The following is a 20,214-nucleotide window of genomic DNA, read 5'->3' as shown; positions in this document are numbered from 1 at the left end:
AATCTCTGCCCAACGTGGGGCTTGAATTCATGACCCTGAAGGCAAGAGTCTCATTCTCTATTCACTGAGCAGGTATATTAAATGGATAGATATAAAAATTGATACATTTGGGGGCGCCTGGATGGCTCAGTTGGTAGAGAATGAAGAACTGATACACACTACAACACGGGTGAGTCCTGAGAACATTATGCTAAGGAAAGCAGCCAGAGACAGGAGACTGCATGCTTTATGATTCCATTTGTATGATGTGTCCCTCCTAGGCTCAGTCCTAGAAACAGAAAGTAGATTAGTGGTTACCACGCACCGCGCTGGGGAAGCGGAAGGTGACCGCTCGTGGACTCGGGTTTCTTTTTGCGATGCTGAAAATATTCTGCAATTAGGTAGTAGGGATGGTAGCTCAACTCTGTGAATATACTAGAAGCCACTGAATTGTATACGTGAAAAGGGTGACTTTTTATCATACGTGAGTTGTGAGAAAAGCTGTTATTTTAAAAATAACCATAAGAAAGACGCTAGAGCAACAACTAAGGCGAGAAGTCATGAGGGCTTAAAATAAGGTAGTGGGATGGAGAGGTATGAGAGCGTGGAGGGGTGAGCTGGAGAGTCCCAAAGACTGATTTTTACCAACAAGGATGCAGAGTCCCTGGGCTGAAGCCCTGAGGAGACAGGCTGGTGCATCCCTCGGCGCACAGTCGGCACCGGCAGCGGCTTCCCCGAGAGTGAAGCTCTGTGCTCATGGCAAATAAAAACGCTTTAGCATGAACTGTCGCTTCTCTAGTCACCTGTAGACCACAGGGATGGCCAAAGCAGTGCACAGGATCATAGTCTTGCCTTTCGACTTTCCATAACTCAAAACATTTTTCTTGCTGCCAGTAGAGTTTGAGTCATCCGGCCGTCACTACTCAGGGTGCGGCGCCCCGGGGTCAGGCGAGAGGGCATGGCCCTCGCCGGCCCACCACACAGTCTCATAGGACCGAGTGTGATCCACTTAAAGGCTGTCCTCACCTTTCATGAGGAAAGACACTCCAGTGACTTGCCAAATGTTTCACAGAGGGCAACAGTGCCCCATGGGCTTACAGACTCGCGAAGGTAAGCACAGATTTTTGGATTGTGTGACTTTTGCCAGCCTGTGGTAAAGGCAGACTTCTTGGAGTTGGCTTCCCATTTTCCTCAGCCCCTTGACCCAGGTAGGGGAACACTTTAACCTACCTCTCGGGCGCCAAGGTCCCGATGTGCCCTTTATAGCCAAGGATGGTGCGGCCGACACCAGGGCTGTTGTTCCCTCTTCTTCACTCTCCCAGGCCAGAGCCGTAGTCAGCAAGAATATTAGGAACCCCTGAAGAGTCCACGACAGAGTGGAGGCTCGCAGGAGGAGTTTCAAATGAGGCAGCAATGGCTGGTCCAATATCTTACCTCAGTGGACTCTTTCCTTCCCCCAAAGCCATTTCCTGTGTGAAGCCAAAGACTTCAGTGAGCCTGTGTGTTGCTGAGATTTTTTTTTTTTTTAAAGATTTTATTTATTTGACAGACAGAGATCACAAGTAGGCAGAGGCAGGCAGAGAGAGAGGAGGAAGCAGGCTCCCTGCTGAGCAGAGAGCCCGACATGGGGCTCGATCCCAGGACCCTGGGATCATGACCCGAGTCGAAGGCAGAGGCTTTAACCCACTGAGCCACCCAGGCGCCCCTGTTGCTGCGATCCTTACCAGGCAAAGGGGAAACTGCTTCCCAAGAGGACCGTGTCTAACACAGAGCAGCTCATCTGCCTTATTCGCAAAATTCTTTTTCTCAGTACAGATTTCTGAGGGAGCTTGGAGAGGAGGAAAGAGTTTTAGTCTTGGAGTCATCAGAGCTATGGCAGCCTTGGAGAGGGCGTGTGAGGTAGCACCGGCCCTCTGCGGTCTCACCAAGCTGGGATCCGGTGCCAGGGTGCCTCGGACCAGCCCTGTTTCCTGTCTGGAACCTGTGCAGCGGGGTTAGTCATCTGCGGGACTGTTCAGAGGACGTGATAATGTACGGAGAGCACTTGGGGTGTGGCGTGACTGTTCCGCATACGGGCCACTTAACTTTCCTAAGGTTGTTTCTTCAAGAGCGAAGATGATGCCCTGTGACTCTTAGGGTAGTGGAGGGGATCAAATGAAATAAGTATGCAAGTAGGTTATACAAAGATTTGATTGAGATTTAATTAGAAAAGCCCTTCACAAGGCTCTTGGTAACCCATTCCAGAGTTTAGCACTAATATGTTTATCCTTATGTTGAACTAGAATTTTTCCTTATTATTGTCCTTTTTATCTTGCTTGGCCTTCCAAGAACCCAAAAAATTTCATGAAAATCTTCATGCACTGAAAAATATATTTCATTCACCCCCAGGATTTAGGTTTAAAAAATAATGATCTGATGATTACTGCAACTTTCTCATCTGTAATTCTTTGCTACTTTTTTCTAAACTCATTCTAACTTTTCCATTGCTTCTGGTGGCCAAAATAAGAAATGATCTTTGAGAATTTCTTGGACGAAAATACAGGGGAAAGTTTACTTTCTATCCTCAGTTCCCCGTTAAAATACCTCTATCTTTTATTATAAAAGTAACATCTCTTTATGTACATTTGGGAGAAGAGGGAAGGAAAATTGCCCATAGTTGTGTCAGTACAACTAATAGTTTTATGACTGCACATCTGGTTATTTTTATATACATATTTTATGTATCTTTGTAGCTTATATATCTTTGGACATATCTTACATAATCACAATCATGCCTATCTGTAGCACCTAGCTTGTAGAATTGTAAGGATTCGCTGCTTCAAGTGCTTAGCACAGTGTCTGGCATAAAGTTAGTCTCAGTAGGTGGGAGCTGGTGACGTTTCCTGGTGGGTGCCCAGAAGTGGATTTACTGGGTCAGATACCTTTCAGACTCCGGATACATGGCCCCTGCCACACTGCTTTCTAGAAGCCATTTCAGTTCCTCAAGCCCTTGGTGGTAAAGAGTTTCTCTGCTCCTCGTTCACACTTGGAGCTCCCCCAGCATCTCCCTGCTTTGTTTTTAGGTTTGGGAAGCTAATTTAGTAGGTGAAGATAATACCTTGTTATTGAAGTGTCATTATTTCATATTTACCGATGTTGAACTTGTCTCGCACTTACTAGCAATGTTTCCTCTAACAGGGTCTGTCTACGACCTATTTAACAACCAGAATCACTGAATGTTTTCTTATTGAATTACGTGGGCTCTTTAATAAAGATAATACTCCTTTGTCATATGGAGTGCAAACATTTTTCCTGTTTTCTTCTTATTTTGGTTATGATTTTTTTTTTAATTCACACACACACACACACACACACACACACACACACACACACACAGGGATCCATCTCGTCTGTGCCTGACCCTTGCCTGGTCTGAGTAGTAGCTTCAGTCCAGCAAGAGAGACTCCTCCCATGTTACATGGGCTCCGGATAGAGTGGTCACACGTGTCTTTCGTGGTGAAAGTACACAGACTCTTCCTAGGCCCAGAGAACACATTTCCCTTGATTTGGGGAAAGAGCTAACAAAGCTATTGCTCGGTTCTTATAACAGGTTATAATTTCAGCTCTTCCTGATTGGAATCTTCTACAGGTTCTCCATCGTCTCCTCTAGGATGGCGTTTCTGGAGATAGCACTGCAGATAATTTATTTGGCAAGGGTCTGGTCAAGCATCACAGGCTTCAGCCGAGTCCTCAGAAGAGCTCCTACTCCCCCCATCCTGATCTACCTTCTTCGCATGTTTTCTTGAAGACGACACTAGGTCTTAGTGAGATTTGGGGACTGAGGGAGGGGGGCTCTTCACACGGATGAAATGCTGGCGAATCTCCCTTCTCCTACTACCCTGTTAAATGGAAACTTCTTTCCCTGCAAGAGAGTGAGCAATCCTACCTGCTCTCCAGGGAAGCCTTGTGCATATCCTTAGTGGAGCAAAGTGGGTCTGCACGTTCCCTTGCTAAGGAGTTCTGTTCTTTCTCATTCTCAAGGTCTGCACTAAAGTCCCTGGAACAGAGCCCAGCGGCTGAGGGGTGAGAGCAGGAGCTGGCCTCCATGGGGTTTCTCGTCACTGTGGCCAAGATGGTGGCACACAAAGGCATTCCAGTGGCTTCTGAGTCTAGATCTATAAATATATTTATTATAATATAACAAGAACTTAACAATAAACATATACTATGTACAATACCATTACAGAGAACCCTGTTTTATATCATTCACAGAAATAGCCAGTTTTGCTCCAGTGTGATCAATGAGGAGAGAAACGGAATTTCAATGTCATCTGTGTTGAGCCTTGCTGACCACTAACACCTCCTTTGGAGGCAGACGCACACCGACGCTAACGTTAGCCCTGCCCCAGGCAGTTAGGAATTTGTGCTCCAGTCCTTGGGTTCACACTTGCACCCTGTTTGACATAAATACTTTAAATGACATACAATGTATGTAGTTTTGTGCTTATTACTTTTTAAAAGAATAAATAATATTAAAAACTGCATAACGAAGCTCGGTATCTTGTCCAAGTGGGAGCCACACTTGTAGTGCTAGAAGTCGATGGCCGACGTGAGAATTGGGGTTTTGTGTCGTCAAATACTGGAAGGTGGAAAGCACGTCCTGTCCTTTTTCTCCTTAGAAATGGGTTTCTATCATGAAACGACGGCAAGTTGACTTCCCGGATAGAAAAATGGTCAATGCGTATTTGGTACCAACTTCACCTAAATAGCGCAGTGGCGGCGGCTCTCTTCTTGCCCTGGAATGGAAACTGATCACCGCGTGAGGTTTGAGGGTCTGAGGACTGGCAGGAAGGCCTCTGTGTCATGAGCCACGGTGTGACCTCCCTCCTGGCTTCCCTTTCTCTGGTTAATACGCTACGGGAAGAGGGCTTCTGCTCACGCCCCTCGGGCCTTGGCTGACATGGCTCGTCTACAAAGGCTGTCCCCATCCTGAGAGCTCTTGAGGCAGGTGCCTTAATATATAGCTATAAATATCAAAAATAGTCTCCTGTGCTTTGTAGACATTTATTCTCCCTCCCTCCCTCCTGCCCTTCCCACCCGGCCTGGGTCCTCAGCTTTACCTCATGGAGGGAGCCAGAACTGGTTTCCTTCTGGAACAGAATCTTCTTCGACGCCGCCTCCATGAGGCACAGCTCTTCATGGGGCTGTCTGGGAGTTACATTTTTTTTTTAAAAATAAAACGGGGGTCCTCACCCCCACCCAGGAGAGATCCTCTATTCTGCACATAGAAAAAAATTAGAGCAAATGCCCCACTCTGACACTACCTACAAAGGGCTTTGGGAATTCCCGCATGATCCTCTCATGGCCTCCTCCTCCTCTCAGTACTTAAAAATAGCCTTTTTGTTTATCAAGAAAATGCCTTGGAAATCTAAATAATTCATATCGGACAAGAGAGAGCTAGCACAGTCACCTGTCCCTCTTTAGCAAAAACACGGTAGAAAAACCTGTGAAGTTCAAAGGTTCTCCCAGCTGTCCCTTGGCTGCCCCCAAACGGCCGCTCCAGCCATGTCTGGCTCGGCACGGTGGGGTCGGGGGAGGGGGGCTGGACCTCTCTTCCGGCCCAGCCTCCTAGACCTTGTCCCGCTCACACAGTATTGTCCCTTCTCTTCTCTCGGCCATGGAAAAGTGTAGATTGGTTAAAAACAAAAGTAGGAATCAAAGTGATAAGGACACTTTGATCTGATTCCAAGAGAGCCTGACACCTACTATTGTCACAGGATAATTGATCTATGGTGGTTTAGGGATCAAGCTTGCTCTGCCCGAAGGGAAAAAATCAGCTTCTCTCTCCCAGTTGAAAAATATGTGAAACTCTATTGCACGGGGCAGAGCGAGCACCTCCGCTCAGAGCAAGTGCGTTTGCAGGCGCGCCCTGGCCCAGCTGCTCGGATGGTTGTGGCTCCTGCCGCGCGGGGTGCTCGGCCCCCGTTTCCCCCAAAGGCGAGGATGATTTTCTACATTCAATGTAGAGAGTATTCCAAATGTTTAGCGCAGTGATTCCCTTGATCGAGTCTATCAGCCTCTTACTGGTGTTGCTGAACATGGGTCGTTGTGAGTTGCATTGGCCTCACCGGACTTGACCAGTCTCGGCTCGGGCTTTCTGCGGACGTCAGCCGCTTTGAATGTATTTCTTGATGACGACGCAGCCGTGTCTGAACACCGGGCAGGGCATGTGGGGCAGGAGGGCCCACGTGTTGGTCGCGGGCTCGTAGGCTTCCATGTTGCCCAGGGCAGGCCCCTCGCTGCTAACGATGCCGCCCGTGGCATAGATCTTGCCATCAAGCACCACGGCGCTGTGGGGGAAAGCGGGGAGAGGGTTAGCCCTTTCATGACCCCCTTGGGCCTGGAGCTGGATGCTTAATACCCTGTCCCGGGGCGGGCGGCCTCCCTGCTCCCCCTTTGCGAAAGGTGTAAGGGATCTCATGGTTTGCCTCTGCCCCATGACCCGAGCAGCTGCAGGAAGACAGCCTTCCCTCTAGGGCCGGTCGGGGATGCCGTGTGTCTGAGGCCCTCCCAGACGTGAAGGACACCCCGGAACCTGCCGGACCCCTGAAAGGTGGCCGAGAGCACGGCCTCATGTACAGGCCCTCGATTCCGTTTACTGAGCGGCACTGTGTGTTGCCCGAACGGAGAGGCTTCAACCGGTTCCAATCAGGTTGAGAACACAGCTCACCAGGATGATGGCAGACAGGAGAGAAAGGAGCTAAGTCCTAACTGAACGCTGCTGACTCCTTGACTGGGACATTTAGACTCCAAGCTCCCTGCTGGGATTGCGGTGCTGCCCACCAGTGACTGCTGGGCCGGTGTCCTCTCAGCGGGGTGGTTGCCATGGCAGCCCGGGATGCTGAACCGGTTCCATGCCGCTCCCACGGTGAGAGCAGCACACCCTGCTCCCATCTGCCCTTTCTGTCTTCCTGCATCTTGGCTACCCTGTCCCACGCCTGGCTAGATCCATGCACCTGGTCCCCCAGTCCTCCCACATTTTTGCTAACAGCCCTGTCTTCTTCTCTGTCCCCTGAAGCTGATCAGATACCCTTGCGAAGTTGCCACCTCTCTCTGCAGTTCTGAGCCTGGAACGGAACGTGCCGGGCTAGACATCTTACCGGAAGTTTCCAGCCTTCTGCCCTCTAGTTGCCTGCCCCCTGGGGCCCTCAGATTTCTCCCTTGGTGGCACATTTTCCCCCTGCTTCTCTTGCCAGACCCAGCTTACGTCTCCTCACAGGCATTAAGTCTTAGGGCCCAATTCGAGTTTCCAATGAGGCACGCAAATCCTCCCCACAGGTGGTGCCCAAAGGCCAGTCTGAGGCCAGTGTGGTCAGAATTGCTTGTAGGCGCCACTGCCGGGAATATGCGATGGGAGGGTAAGGCCCGAGAACTATAGAACCTTCCTGCTCATAGGCACTTAGCGGGTATCTAGTTCAACCGCCTGCCTCATCAGTAGGAGAACTGCCCCAGAGGGTGGACGTTGCATGTCCAAGGTCTGAGGACAGGTTAGCAGCAGGCTGTAGCTCTTCTACAGCAGGGGCTCGGACTGAGGGTTCCGTGATTACCTCTGCATGGGCACAAGAGGTCTTCAGGAAAGATCCACTATGCAAATGTCAAAAATAGGGTTTCTGGGACCCCTTTTTATTTCCTTGTTCCTCTTAGTCTGGGAAAAGCTGGGGCCGGAGGGGCAGGGGCTGCTGTCTCACTGCCCAAGCTGGTTAATTCTCCCGGGCCACAGGGCCAGGCAGACCGGGAACCAAGCCAGACCCTGACCTCTACTCTCTCTTCCCATGGCTGCTGGTCCGGGTGTGTTTCTGCCCTGTCAGCTTTGAGACTCCAAGGCAGCCAGGCCTCGTACCACTCCCTGGATCGGTGGTCAGAGCGTCCCTTGGGAGGCCATTTGTCCCATGTAAGTTGCTGCACAGGTGAGACCTGGCACTACCTCCCGTCTGTGATGGGGCAGGTGGTCCTGGGGGACAGCTGTCCTATACCCGGAGAAGATGTGGCTGCAAGGACCTGGGGCTGGTCCCTGTAACGAAGCCCTCCATTTCTAGCTTGGAGATGGGTCAGCTGGGGCCACTGGGTGGGGCCTGTGGTCAGAGGGCGCTGCTGCTCCAGCCGTTCCTGTTCACTTTCCCTCCCCACCCTCCTCCTTCCCTCCCCTGGCAGAGTTCCCTCGGCCCTCACCTGCAGAACTGCCGGGAGTGATTCATGTTTGGGCCTGCCTTAATGTTCCCTTTCTCGGGGTCGTAGATGGTGGTGGCTCTGGCATACGCCCCGCCCAGGATGAAAACGAAGCCATTGAGGGTGACCGCGGGAGCGTACTTGTTGTCTGTGAGGAGAGCAGAGCAGGCAGGTCAGGGCATCTCTTCTCGGCCTCCCCCTCTCCACCCCTTCCTTCGCCAGAAAGGCCTCCAGAGGACGGGCTCTGGCAGAGGATGGCTCCACCATCAGCCATTAACCCGAGGACAAGGCCCAGGCCCAGGAGGCAGCCGGCACACAGACCAGCTTGCCCGTCGCCCAGGCAGTGGAGTCTACGGCTCTGGCCGGCCTGGCGGCTTGCCTCCCCCTCCCAGCCCCCAGACTGGGGTCTGCAGAACCACGGGGCTTAGCGGGCCTTCTGGGCTTGGGACACTGAGATGAAGCTCACGGTGAGGTGCGGGGGAGCGGAGGGCTGCTTCTCACCGATCATCGGGGACTCAATAAAGCTCCATGTGTTGGTCTGCGGAACGTAAGACTGGAGGACCCCCGCAGCTCTGCCCGCTTCGTTTACGCCACCGAACACGTAGATCTTGCCGCCACACACCGTGGCTGCTGCAGAGTGCACGGCCTTGGGCAGAGGGGCCACGGCCTCCCATTGGTTGGTAATGGTGTCGTACCTGGGAAGAGAGGAGAACAAAAGCCCAGCATCAGCGATGAGCCTTGTGCAGGGCAGCGGGCATGGCGGGGGTGGGGAGGGGGCGCCAGCATCTGCTTCCTGCCCCTGGCATCACTAGCCCAGCCCGAGACCACACACATCTGGGGGGACTTGGGATGAATCACTCAAGGCCACCTGGGATCTGGCCCAACCTGGCCTTCGCAGTCGTCCTCCTGAACCTCGGTGGGCTCTTGTTTGCCTGCCGCAACCTCTACGCAGTTTCTCGTCTCCTTTCCTTTGCTCACACAGGGCTCCCCAGCTTCTAGGCTCCTTCAGCCTTCTCTGTCCAGCTCATTCCTACCTTTTTTGCCCGACAGGGCTGCCCTGAGCATTTGCTGTACATGCAGGCTCTGGGCTGGAAACTGGGAACAGTGGGCTGGACCAGGGAGGGACAAGAGGAAGAGGAGATGGAAGGAGAGGCGGACTGGTGGGTTCAGTCGTTAACTGATGTTGCTGCGAAGGAAGGCAGAGTTACCCAGAACGACTCAGGGTCTCTGGTGTGGGAAACCGGAAGGAGGGATCACTACTCAGGCGACAGGGAATTGAGGTTGGGGAGTTTGGAGGAGAGAGATGATTTCAGTTTTATTCATGGGGAGTTTACAGGACCCATGGTAACCAACTGGGGATGTGTGGGCGGGTGCAGCAGTGGACGTGTGGCCCATGTATTCCGCGTTGGGATCATGGGCACAGAGATGGAAACTGAAGGTCAGGGACTGCACAGGCAGCATGTGGGCGAGAATAAGGCTGAAGACATTCGGGGGGAAACCCTGGCCTTTAAGCAGGGAGCTAAGGGGGGGGGGTTCTCGGAAGAGTGGCGGCACCGCACAGGGCACAGCTCCGTGGGTGGGGGATGTGATGGGAGTTCCAGAAGTCCCCAGCAGGTTCCTGGAGGTCCTATCAAGGAGACTTTAAGTGGAATGGGAGGTGCAGAGCTATTTCCATATCAAGGATGAATGGGAAGGGAGGCAGTGGACACGACAGGTAGAGAGACTTCTTGTGGATGAAACTCCGCTGGGAAAAGGGGCAGAGAAGGTGGAACCTGGAAAGGTCTGCGGAGCTAAGAGATGGCTTTCCTTGGCGCGTGCTGATAGATGTCTAAAAACAAGCTCCCCAGGGAAAAAGACCTGCTAGGCCGCACTTGCTGCTTTCTGTGATGTGAACCCTCTCTCGGTCGATTTCAAGCTACCAGGGGCACAGGGAACGTGGCACTGGAAAGAGACGTGCTGCGGTGGACCGCTGGACGGAATCCCCACCATATAGAGACACAGTAGGCACGCCTAACCTCCAGAGCACAGATCGTACAGAATACAGAAAAAAAAAAGTGTAGCGGTGAGTTTTGAGTACAGGTTATCTTTGTTTTTAATATAATTTATTTAGTTCTAAGTCTACATGATTTGATTTTTAGTAAGACCTGTAACTAAGAACTGGCTTGCGGAGTGCCCAAAAAAGGTACCAGTCATGTCTCAGGAGCCAGTATGAATGAGCTCCAGGGCACCACGGCTTTTGTTTTCATTTTAGGGGGAGAGGTTTACTTGTGTTTACAGACTGGGAGAAGGAGCCCAAATGGATAAAGAAAGATTAAATATAGACGAAAGAGAGGAGAGAGCTAATAGGAGAAGGCTTTTGGTGGGAGATGCAGGTTGCATCCAGAGTGGAGAGGGAGGTGGTGTCCACGTGGGCACGAGAGAGGAAGGCAAGGATGGTGTGAGTGTCGGGCAGGAGCGATGGCGGGGAGAGGAGAGATGTCTTGCCAGATGACGTCACCAGCTCTGTGAAGCAGGAGTCAGTGTTGGCGGGATATCGGTGTCCATGGGATAAAAGCCTTGATGGGGGAGAAGGAGATGACAAACACAAGTTGTTGAGAGCTGGCAAAACTACTGACAAGGGGCCTGCCGCACGAAGGATCCAGTAGACGTCGGAAGACTTCAGTCTGGAGTGGGGCCAGTCTACCAGACGGTGGAATTTTCACCACCAGCGCTCAGCCCCAAGGGAAGGGACGGAGAAGGGGCAGAGTTGTAGGACCGCAGAGAACTGTGGCACACGTATGGTAGGACAAAGCAAGAGCACGGGGAAGCGACAGAATGTGTAGAATGTGAGTACCAGACAAAGCAGCGACAAAAATGACCACAGGGAGTGGATGAGAGAGACAGACTTGGGATCTAACAGTCCAGCCCAGCCAAGGACCTGGGGTATCTGAGGTCTTCCTGGGCACCTTTTGGGTCTTTGTTCCTGGCAACTCCATCAACTGTCCCCGCGGGGCTGCTCTCACAAGCACTCACTCTGGACCTTCTCCTTGGTGGCCCATCTCCCACTCACCACAGGCTCTTTCGCCTGTTCTGGACTCCGGGCAGGGCTTCCCCTGTGGGCTGGCTTTTTCCCAGTACACCTTTCCTGGGAAGCTTGTGGGGCCCGCTTTTCCTCATGAGGATCCTTGGGGACAGGAGCCATAACAAGGTCATGGCTTAGTGATCCAGAAGCTGGCCTCTCCCAGCCGGTGCCCCGGGCCCTGATACAGGGAGGAGGGGACAGCGGGGAGACGTCCAGCTCTGTGCCTGTCAAGACTCAGGATTCAAGAAGAGGCTGAGGTACCTTATGGGGCAGCAGGGGCTGATTCCATTAAGTCCCGGACTAATGATATGTGGCCAGTAGGCAATGGAGTAAGTGTCTTTTTGGACAGTGTCAGAAGTTCAGATATGTTTTTTTTAGCCAATATGGCAGAGATCCAAAGAGCTCCTGCAGAAGGAGCTGGGTGACAGTGGAAGATTATGTGGCTGTTAGTCTTCAGGCTTTCGGTATAATGGCACATTCCTCCAAATGCGAATTTCCCCAGAGTTTGTTATTCCAGGTGGCTGATTGCCAAGCCACAAGCCCTCCGTCAGCTCAATCTGTCAGCTTCCTGCTTGAGAAGGATATGCTAATGACATGCAAATGACCCTGTGGAGTGAGGCACTCTGCTATCATTTATCCGGTAACCACAGCTCGTGCAATATATTGCTAGGAAGTATTAGACCCAGTTATTTATATAATGATATAATACAGGTTTGTCTGTTGCACTGTTGTTTTAATCTATAATTATATAATCTTGCTCTATTCCTGTAATACAGTAATGTAATATAATTATAATGTTCCATATATCTCATTCATTATCAATATAAGAGCAATTTGTACCATTAGTGCCTCCCGGGGAACAAAGCACCCTCGTGTCTGTCCCCATTACCCTGACCTTCTTGTCACCCTGAATTCTCATCATTGCCACCATGTGGCGCAGGAATTACTTGCCCGAAGGGGCTGTAGGCAGCTGTGTTCCTCGGGAGGCAGTGGGCGTCCCCTCTGCCTGTGTCCTCCACCCCGCCTGCGGGCACACCACCCAGGGGTCTTCGGGTACGCGTCCTGTCCCTGCAAGGACAGCTGCCAGATACCAGAGGGCTGAAGGGCTCAGGGCACCTTGTCATCCTGGACGGCTCCCCCATCTACCAAGGTTCCCGGGCTGGTCTTGCTCACACGATGACCTGGCTGATATTTCTTAGTGGCACGAAGGCCCAGTCTCCCAGGAAAGGCCGGTAGAAGCTGCTACCGGGCCTTGGGGAATTGCTCCCGAGCCCAAGGGAAGCAGAGTCTGTCCCTCCTCTTGATGCATTTGATCCTCGAACAAATCCCTGTGTCTATCAACAAGTATACGTTTGCAAAATGAGTAATCAGCATCTTAGGAGATTAAAAATAGCTGACAAAAGCAAGACAGGATGACAGATCTTGCTCAGTTTACTCCTACATAGAAAACGTCTCCTTTTTCACGTGTTTATTATTGGACGACAAACGGCTGGAAGCTGGTGCTTCTGGAAGCCCTGGGACGTGAGGGCCGTGCAGCGGGCCCCACTGAAGGCCGTCAGCATCAGGGCTGACCCAGGTTCAGCAGCACTGGTAATATCCTCATAACCACACAGGGATTCCCCATTAACTCCAAATCAATATGACAATTAGATGTCGTTACTGAGCCATCTCTAGGCTCCACTTGGGGGAGTTAAAAGCCCACAGTGAACATCCAGAGCTTGTCTCACTCTGAAACTATCTTTGCTGTAACATTTGTCAAGTGTCCAATTAGCCACCGAGGGAAAAAATACAAATTGAGGGGTACGTGTGGGTCCACGGGCAAAATGCTGTCGCACGGGAAGTTGTGCTTTCTGTGACAGCTGATGATGTAAGCCGAGGGTAGTGGGCAAGCCGCGGGAGAGGATGTGGAGAAGAGGCTCTGGTGATCTCAGCAGCGTCCTCCGGGGCTGGGACCTGGGGCCAGCTCAGCCTAACTTGCCCCTCTCAGGGGCACTAGTTTCTCCAAACACGGGACTGCTCTGAGGCCCCCTTGGCTTGCTGCTGACTCACTAGTCTTTCTGAGTTCTCCCCGTGTCTTCTCCCCCAGGTGTCCATTCCTGGCAAGAATGCCTCCAGCTCAAGGGGGAAGATGAAGTATTTCCACCCTGAGAAGGGCCCACCTCAGCCTGTGGCCGCCCCCCTGCCCCCACCCCAGCGTCTACCCCTGATCCCGACCCTCTGTGGCCAGTTGTCAGTGGGCCTCAGGGAGGAGGCCCGCCCGGGACTTCCAGCAGAGGGCAGGCTCACACACACTGTCCTCCAGCCCATTGCTTTGTGTCTGTTTCTGGAGAATTCTAGATGGTTGACCAGCCCTGTGTGCAGTGACCATTCCCCGTGTTGAAAGCAGCTTTCCCGGGATGAGTGGGAAAGAAGGAGGAAGGGGCTCCCCGATGTGGCAGGGATGTGGAGGCCCGGCCACGGACGCGGCATCCTCCCATCTGGGCTGTCGGCTGCAGCCTTGCCCTACACCCCCTGCCAGTCTCTGGGCTGGTACCTCCGGTGCTGGGGCACCTCCTAGATGTCCGGTGAGACCAGCCAAGCCCACAGTGGGTCTCTTGCCTCCAGCTTGTCTGATCCCTGAATGGGACAAGAGTGCCCCATCTCAGCGGTGGCAGCTGTCATCCTTCCTGCTGCACTCTCACCATTCTCAGTCCTCCCTCTTTGCTGTGTTTGAAGAGCCCACGACTGTCACCTTATAAATGTCCTTTCCCCTTGGCCCCAGCTGGGTGGGTGCTCGCGGCAGGAGCAACACGATCTTAGCTGCTGTCACCGTGGCTTACCTCTCCACATGGTCCACGTTGCCTGCCACGCCGAGTCCCCCGAGGGTGTAAATCTTCCCGTCGTAGACGAGGCTGTTGTGCCGACAGCGGGGCACCGTCATTCTGGAGACGAGGTTCCAGTTATCGAGCAGGGACATGTAGCACCAGACATCGGCCAGCGTCACCCCCGATTCCATGCCCCCTGCAGGCAGTATGGGTGCAGAGAGGGGGCAGGAGTGAGGATGGGCCGGAGGACAGGCGGGGAGAGAAGCTTTCACCTGCAAAGTGGCCCTTTCTGGGCTCTGGCTTTCCTTAGCCCTGGTGTGGGGAGAGGAGCCCCCCGGGAAGTCGGTGTTCAGCCCCCAGCCCAGCCCCGCGGGGCCTCACCTGAGAGGTAGATGTTGTCCCCGGCACTCACTACGCTGAAGAATTCTCGGTCGTAGAAAGGCAGCGAGGCCAGGGGGTACCACTTGTTGTTCTGTGGGTTCCAGCAGGTGACAGCCACCAGGGAGCGCTGGGTCATCCCCACCATCTGACGGCCCCCAACCAGCACTATGACCTCGGCCACACCTGCAGGGACACCGATGCCCAGCCTTTGGACACAACCCCACGCTGTCGGCCGCCGAGCCTGGCGCCTCTTGGGGAACGGGGCGGGGGGGCGGCCCAGAGTTGGGCTGACCCCACAGCACCCGCGTTTGAGGAGCGGGGGGCCCGTCCCTCAATACCTGCGGAGAGGCGAGGCCGGGTTCGGGGCGTCTGCATCTCCTGGCGGGCGTGGGGCAGCATGTGGTAGCGCTTGGCTTCGTTGACCAGGTCCCGACAGGCTTCTGACGACTTTATGAGCTCCTCGTTGTCCACCACGTTGAGCAGATAGCTGGGGTGGATGAAGGGGAGGCGGACCACCGCCAGGAGCTCCGCCGCGTACTGCGGGGTCAGGGAGACACAGGGTGGGTGAGATTATACAGTCGAGCTGCCTCTGGGCCAGTCGTACTGGGAAGAAAGGAAGGATGGGCGGGGTATGGTCCCACACAGGAAACTCCAGTCTGCGTCTGGTCGGACAGTGTAGACACGGCTCACCCTGGCCTAGGAGTGATGGGGGGGCCTCCCATTAGCCAGAGGCGAGGACTGGAGGAGGTCGGGTGTGCTGCAGCTGAGCCCGGGGCGAACCATCCAACCAGCTCTCTGGCACCTCATTCCTGCCTCCTCCCAGGACCTGGGGCTTGGCTTCCCCGCAGGCTGCAGGAGGCTGAAATGGGGCTCCTGAGCCCCGAAGATGTATACATGGGGCAGGAAGTCAGGAACAGGTGGGAGGGCCCAGGAAGGCTGAGAGTGACCACGAGGCCTGCAAATCACACCCATCGGAGCCTATGTCTCCCCAATACCTAAAGACCCCTTGAGTGGCACCCCATGGCCTCAGACGGCGCGTGGACTCTCTCACCTGCACTGAAGGCTTTTCACGAACTGACTGGGACCCCCTCCTGCCTGGCAAACCCTTTGCTCACCACTGGGTTTTGGTTGCATGCAGCAAACGGTTGGCTACATTCCTAACGGCCGGAGTGCCGGTAAGGCCGGGAAGCCCTGGTCCCTGAGCTTCAGGGGCACACAGTAAAAATGCAGGTGAGGGACGATCCGTTAGGAGAAGGCGCTAGAGGGGCCCCGAGGAGGAGTCTGCTTAGGAGTTTGGAGTGCAGGTGGGAGGCTTCCCAGAGCGGATGCCGTCTGAGCTGGGAGTGGAAGCACTGACTGCCAGTTTCTCCAGGCCTCCGGGGGAGAGGAGGGAGGACGCCCAAAGCACAGGCAGAGACGTCGGAGTGTGACGGAGAAAAGTGCATCTGGGGGCTTCTATGGAACTTATTCTTGGGTGCCCGAGGTCTTTGTTGGGGGGTGTAGCGGATGGGGATGATGATGCTGGAGATGTGAGGGAGATCAGAGCCCGACCGGCCCTATGCCTTGCCTGCCGGGGCTGGTGTGCTGGGTCCCGCAGGGAGCGTGTCGGAGCTCACGAGGGGCTTTCCACAAGGAAACGACACAATCACGTGTGTTCTTTAGGAAGACTGCTCGCTCGGGCTGCACGGTGGGACTGATTTGGAGTGGGGGAGACAGAAGGCAGGGCAGCCACCTCAGCAATGCCGGTGAGATGCGGGGTCTGAACGTGGAGAGGAAGTCGGCCCTCCCGGGAGGGAATAAGGAGGCAAAGTGACAGCCTCGTGCAGCCCAGATGGACATGGAAGGGATGCGAGGGATCCAGGCTTCTGTTTTGGGTAATGGGCAGAACTGAAGGGAGGAATAAAAGATGTACTGCTTTGAGGGTGTACGAATTAGAGGGGCTTGGGGGACCCTGGTCACAGGCGTGTCACAGACAATCAAAGACAGAGCGCTGGGCCCGAGACCCAGGTGTGGGTGCCGTGGTGGACGGCAGTCACTACTACAGCTGTCCAGCCCGACTCCCTGCCTCCCTCCACCAGTGACCCCTGCCTCCTCCCCGCCTGATCGGAGGACCTTCTCCTCTTGGGTTCAGCGGCTGGGCCCCAGCGGTGCGCCCCACGCTGCTGATCCCAGCGCCGGGCCGTCCTTCCCTCCCTTGTGCCACTTCTTGCTCCCCATGCGAAGAAGTACCCTTGCCATTTGCACTCGCTGCCTGGGAGCTCTGGGTCCTGGCCTCCCTGACTCTGACCTCCCCTTTGCGGCTCTCCAGGTGGCCTCTGAGCGCTCCTGAAGCTACCTGTGTCTGCACTCACTGCTGGGGGCCCCTCACGCGTTAGAATCAAGGCAGTTCCACTCTGAGCAAGGCCTTCAGCCAGTGCTTTCTGCCCCCAGAGATCCCGCTGGGGTGTGACAGCTCTCCGGTGACTCGGACACCCCACCCGGGGACCCGGCCCTCCTTTCCTTCTGCCCTGGATTCTGGCTCCGATTTCTCCAGCTGTCCCCTCTGAGGGCCTTTCCTTCCCTCCTGTGATGTGTGCAGTGGCTTCCCAGCCCCAGCATGGTTTTCACGGCTCCTCCTGCCAGGGCTGAGCTCACAGGAGGCCCAGGGTCCCCATTTCTCCCTGCAGGCCCTGTGGCCTCTGGCTGGTCTGAGTCTCCTTCAGGTGCAGTGCCAGCTCTGGGACCCCCCGGTGACTGACTTCCCGTCTCTCCTCCCTCTCTTCATCTCTCTGCAGCCTACAGGAATGGCTCTGGCCTCCCTCTGCCCAGGCCTATTGGCTCCTTTGGGCTCCCACTGATGGTCAGACCAGGAAGTCCTGCTTCCTCCACCTCCCTTCGTCCTGGCTCCTGACGCCATCCTTGCACAGGGCCCCAGACCCAGGGGGAAGGGGCAAGCAGGGTGGGTGGGGGGCTACCTGCGCCCGGGACACGGGGTCCTTCTTGATCCATTTGATGACAGTCTCATACACTAGCTCCTCGGCCTTGGTGTTGAGGCTGTCATTGGAGATGTAGGCGATGAAGTCATCCTTGGAGATGCTGAGGATCTCCTCCTGGGCCGCCACCTCAGGGAAGATCTGCAGCGCGAAGGCCTTGGCCATGTGGTAGAGCTCACTGCACTGCATGGCCTCGGCCATGGCCAGGACCCCCAGGCAGTTGCTGGCCGTCAGCTGCTTCTCTGGGGGCAAGAGCATAGGTCCACTGACCACAGGGCCCTGGAAGGGTGGCCCTCTGTTCCTATCACCTGACACTCTGGATCCCTCTTGGAGCCTGCGTCCTTCTTGTGACTTGCCTTCAGCATCCGGGGTCCCCGCATCCCTGGGGCTGTGGATCGACCCTCTGGGTTTTCCTCTGCCCTGCCACACGCTGCCTCCCCCCGGGCCTCGCTCCACTCCGGCACGTCCCACCAGAAGGACTGAGAGTGAGGCATGGGGCGTCAGTGCGAGGCCTGGTGCTCCCTCAGGGCTGTGGGCCTCAGAGCTTGGGCCTGGGCTGAGAGCGAGGGTCGTGTGGAAACTGGGCCTGGCTCTCACTTTAGGATCGCCCCAGCAGTAACTCCCCTCACAGGCCCACAGGCCACCTCCCACGGGCCTCAGCCTCACCCATCCTGGCCTCTAGGCCTCACAACAGTCTAGCAGGCTCTCCTGAGGTCTGGCTAATGGTTATTCTAGCCTGGACATGTCTGGGTCTGTGCCAGAATACAGTTGTTCAAATTTTCTTTTTCTTTCTTCCTTCCTTTTTTTTTTTTAATAAAGATTTTATTTATTTATTTGACAGAGAAATGGAGAGCACAAGTAGGCAGAGTAGCAGGCAGAGGGAGAGGGAGAAGCAGGCTCTCCGCTGAGCAGAGAGACCGATGTGGGGCTCGATCCCAGGACCTCAGGATCATGACCTGAGCTGAAGGCAGACGCTTAACCCACTGAGCCACCCAGTGGACCCATCCACGCCATTCCCTCCAGGTAACCCATGCCCCCCTGCCCGGACTCACCGAGAAAGGACACACAGACTTTGCAGAAGGTGTGGAACTGGAACTTGCTGGCCGCCTCCAGCAGCGTCTTGGCGTTGGCGGAGTCGATGACCAGGGAGCCCGTGTACACAAACTCCAGCAGCAGCTCGAGGACGTCGGCCTGCAGGTTGGACAGGACGAGCTCCAGCTTCTCCCGGCCGCACTGGCTGCCGTCTGGCGCCGACCTAGGCACAGAGACCAGGGTGTCCCTTACCTGCCGCCCTGCGGCCACGGCGCCGCCTCCTCACAGGGCTACATCTCTCTGCACGCCTCGGTCACGCCCTTCATTTTAGGACTCAAGGGACACAGCAATGACACACCTGAACCTAACGGCCTAACACAGGATCTGAAAGAGAAGAGTCTGGCCAGAGACGCCCAAAAGAACAGAAAACCCTGCTTATCACTACTTGGCATGTCCATGCAAAAAAAGATGCAAATCAAGAAGCATGAGCTGTGGGTGGGGGCAAGGACCGGGACTGGCCTCAAAGGGAAACAATACGGCTCCGCCCTGAAGCTGGCTCCTGTGTCCCGGCCCGGGGGGGGGGGGGGGCCCGTGTGACCGGGTCCCCAGCTGGCTGTGAACACGGCCAATCCAGAGACGCCCCTCGATCGCCCCAAGCTGTCCCGGAACCCTGACTCCAACCCCAAAAACATATTGTTTCCTTTTAGGCATGGAAAGGAAGCCCTTCATGACATTGCTTTGAAACTGAGGACGAGACGAGATAGACGGACAGAATGGTTAGAGCTGGGGGGAGGGGAAGGGGAACAACCAAGGACTTCCGCCACAGACAGCCAGCAGCCATGACCTGGGACCTGGCCCGGGGCGGGGCCCTCCTGCCACATGGAACACGGGGTCAGAAGTCAGAGTGGCCTGCGTGTAGAGTGTGCATCGGGCTTGTGAACTGGGGGGAGCAGGGGGAGGGACACAAATATATAAATATGTTCATATCTGGTGTCTATAGAAATACGAAACCATTGCAAAGGCTCCTAAGGCCTGGCAGCCGCGCCCTAAAGCTGGACCTGGAAGGAAACAGATAAGATGAAGCAAAAATCACACGATACCGAAGTGACCAGGAGGAAAGACACCCAGAGCGTTAAGAGTCAGGAGGCAGGTTTTTCAGAGGTGATTGGCTTGGCACCCCATCTCGGCCACTCTGACCAGTCCTGCTTGGTCCTGCCTGAGCTGGGCAATGACCCCTGCCATCTCTCTCCTCCAGAGGAGGCCAGGGGACAAGACTCTCGTGACAGGTCCCTTGGGCGCCCCTGTGGCCAACAGTGGGAGTGTGGGGGTGTCCAGCAGCTGCAACCCCCGAGAGAGGCTGACTCCCGTGCGGGGAGGGAGCTAGGGGACCTGCGTGCCCCTGCCCTGCCACTGACAGGCGGGCCACCTTGCCTCTCTGGCCCTCAGGTTCCTCTTCTGCAAAACAAGAGGACTGAACTGGATGAAGTCTAAAGTTCCATGGAGAGTTTGTACAACAGAGGCTGGAAAACGCCTTGCCCAGGAGACTCTGCTCTACCCCACAGAACCTGAAATGCCCCCATGAGAGCAACATTTTCTGCAGTCCGGCCACCAAGGGCTTTTAAGGCACCAATAAGATAGGGCAGTGAGCAGATGAGCTGCGACTCATGGTTCGGGGCTCCCCTCTCCACAGCATGGCTCACGCCACCAGGGTCCGCAGGGGCCCTGCCTCCAGGCTTGGCGGGAAAGCTGAGAGGGAACAGTGCTAGCTAAGCCGAGGGTC

At 54.9% G+C, this 20,214-nt stretch overlaps 1 protein-coding gene across 6 annotated transcripts in view; it reads right to left on the bottom strand.

Moving 5' to 3' along the window:
- Window positions 1-3,320: 3,320 nt before the first annotated feature.
- KLHL29 (kelch like family member 29) overlaps window positions 3,321-20,214 on the bottom strand; it is a 302,879-nt gene continuing 285,985 nt past the window's right edge. For all 6 annotated transcript variants that reach the window (XM_047744565.1, XM_047744566.1, XM_047744564.1 and 3 more), the window contains 8 exons: window positions 18,455-18,657; window positions 17,385-17,644; window positions 14,769-14,967; window positions 14,431-14,613; window positions 14,065-14,245; window positions 8,686-8,879; window positions 8,188-8,332; window positions 3,321-6,308 (listed from right to left, as the gene is read on the bottom strand). In XM_047744565.1, coding sequence (XP_047600521.1) covers window positions 6,125-6,308; window positions 8,188-8,332; window positions 8,686-8,879; window positions 14,065-14,245; window positions 14,431-14,613; window positions 14,769-14,967; window positions 17,385-17,644; window positions 18,455-18,657 — 1,549 coding nt within the window. In that variant the 3' untranslated portion in view covers window positions 3,321-6,124. The remainder of the gene's footprint in view (window positions 6,309-8,187; window positions 8,333-8,685; window positions 8,880-14,064; window positions 14,246-14,430; window positions 14,614-14,768; window positions 14,968-17,384; window positions 17,645-18,454; window positions 18,658-20,214) is intronic.

The sequence above is a fragment of the Lutra lutra genome, chromosome 9 (assembly GCF_902655055.1).
Source record: "Lutra lutra chromosome 9, mLutLut1.2, whole genome shotgun sequence".
NCBI lineage: Eukaryota > Metazoa > Chordata > Mammalia > Carnivora > Mustelidae > Lutra > Lutra lutra.
The sequence above is the reverse complement of the archived record's forward strand: the minus strand, read 5'-3'. Positions and strand labels throughout refer to the sequence as shown.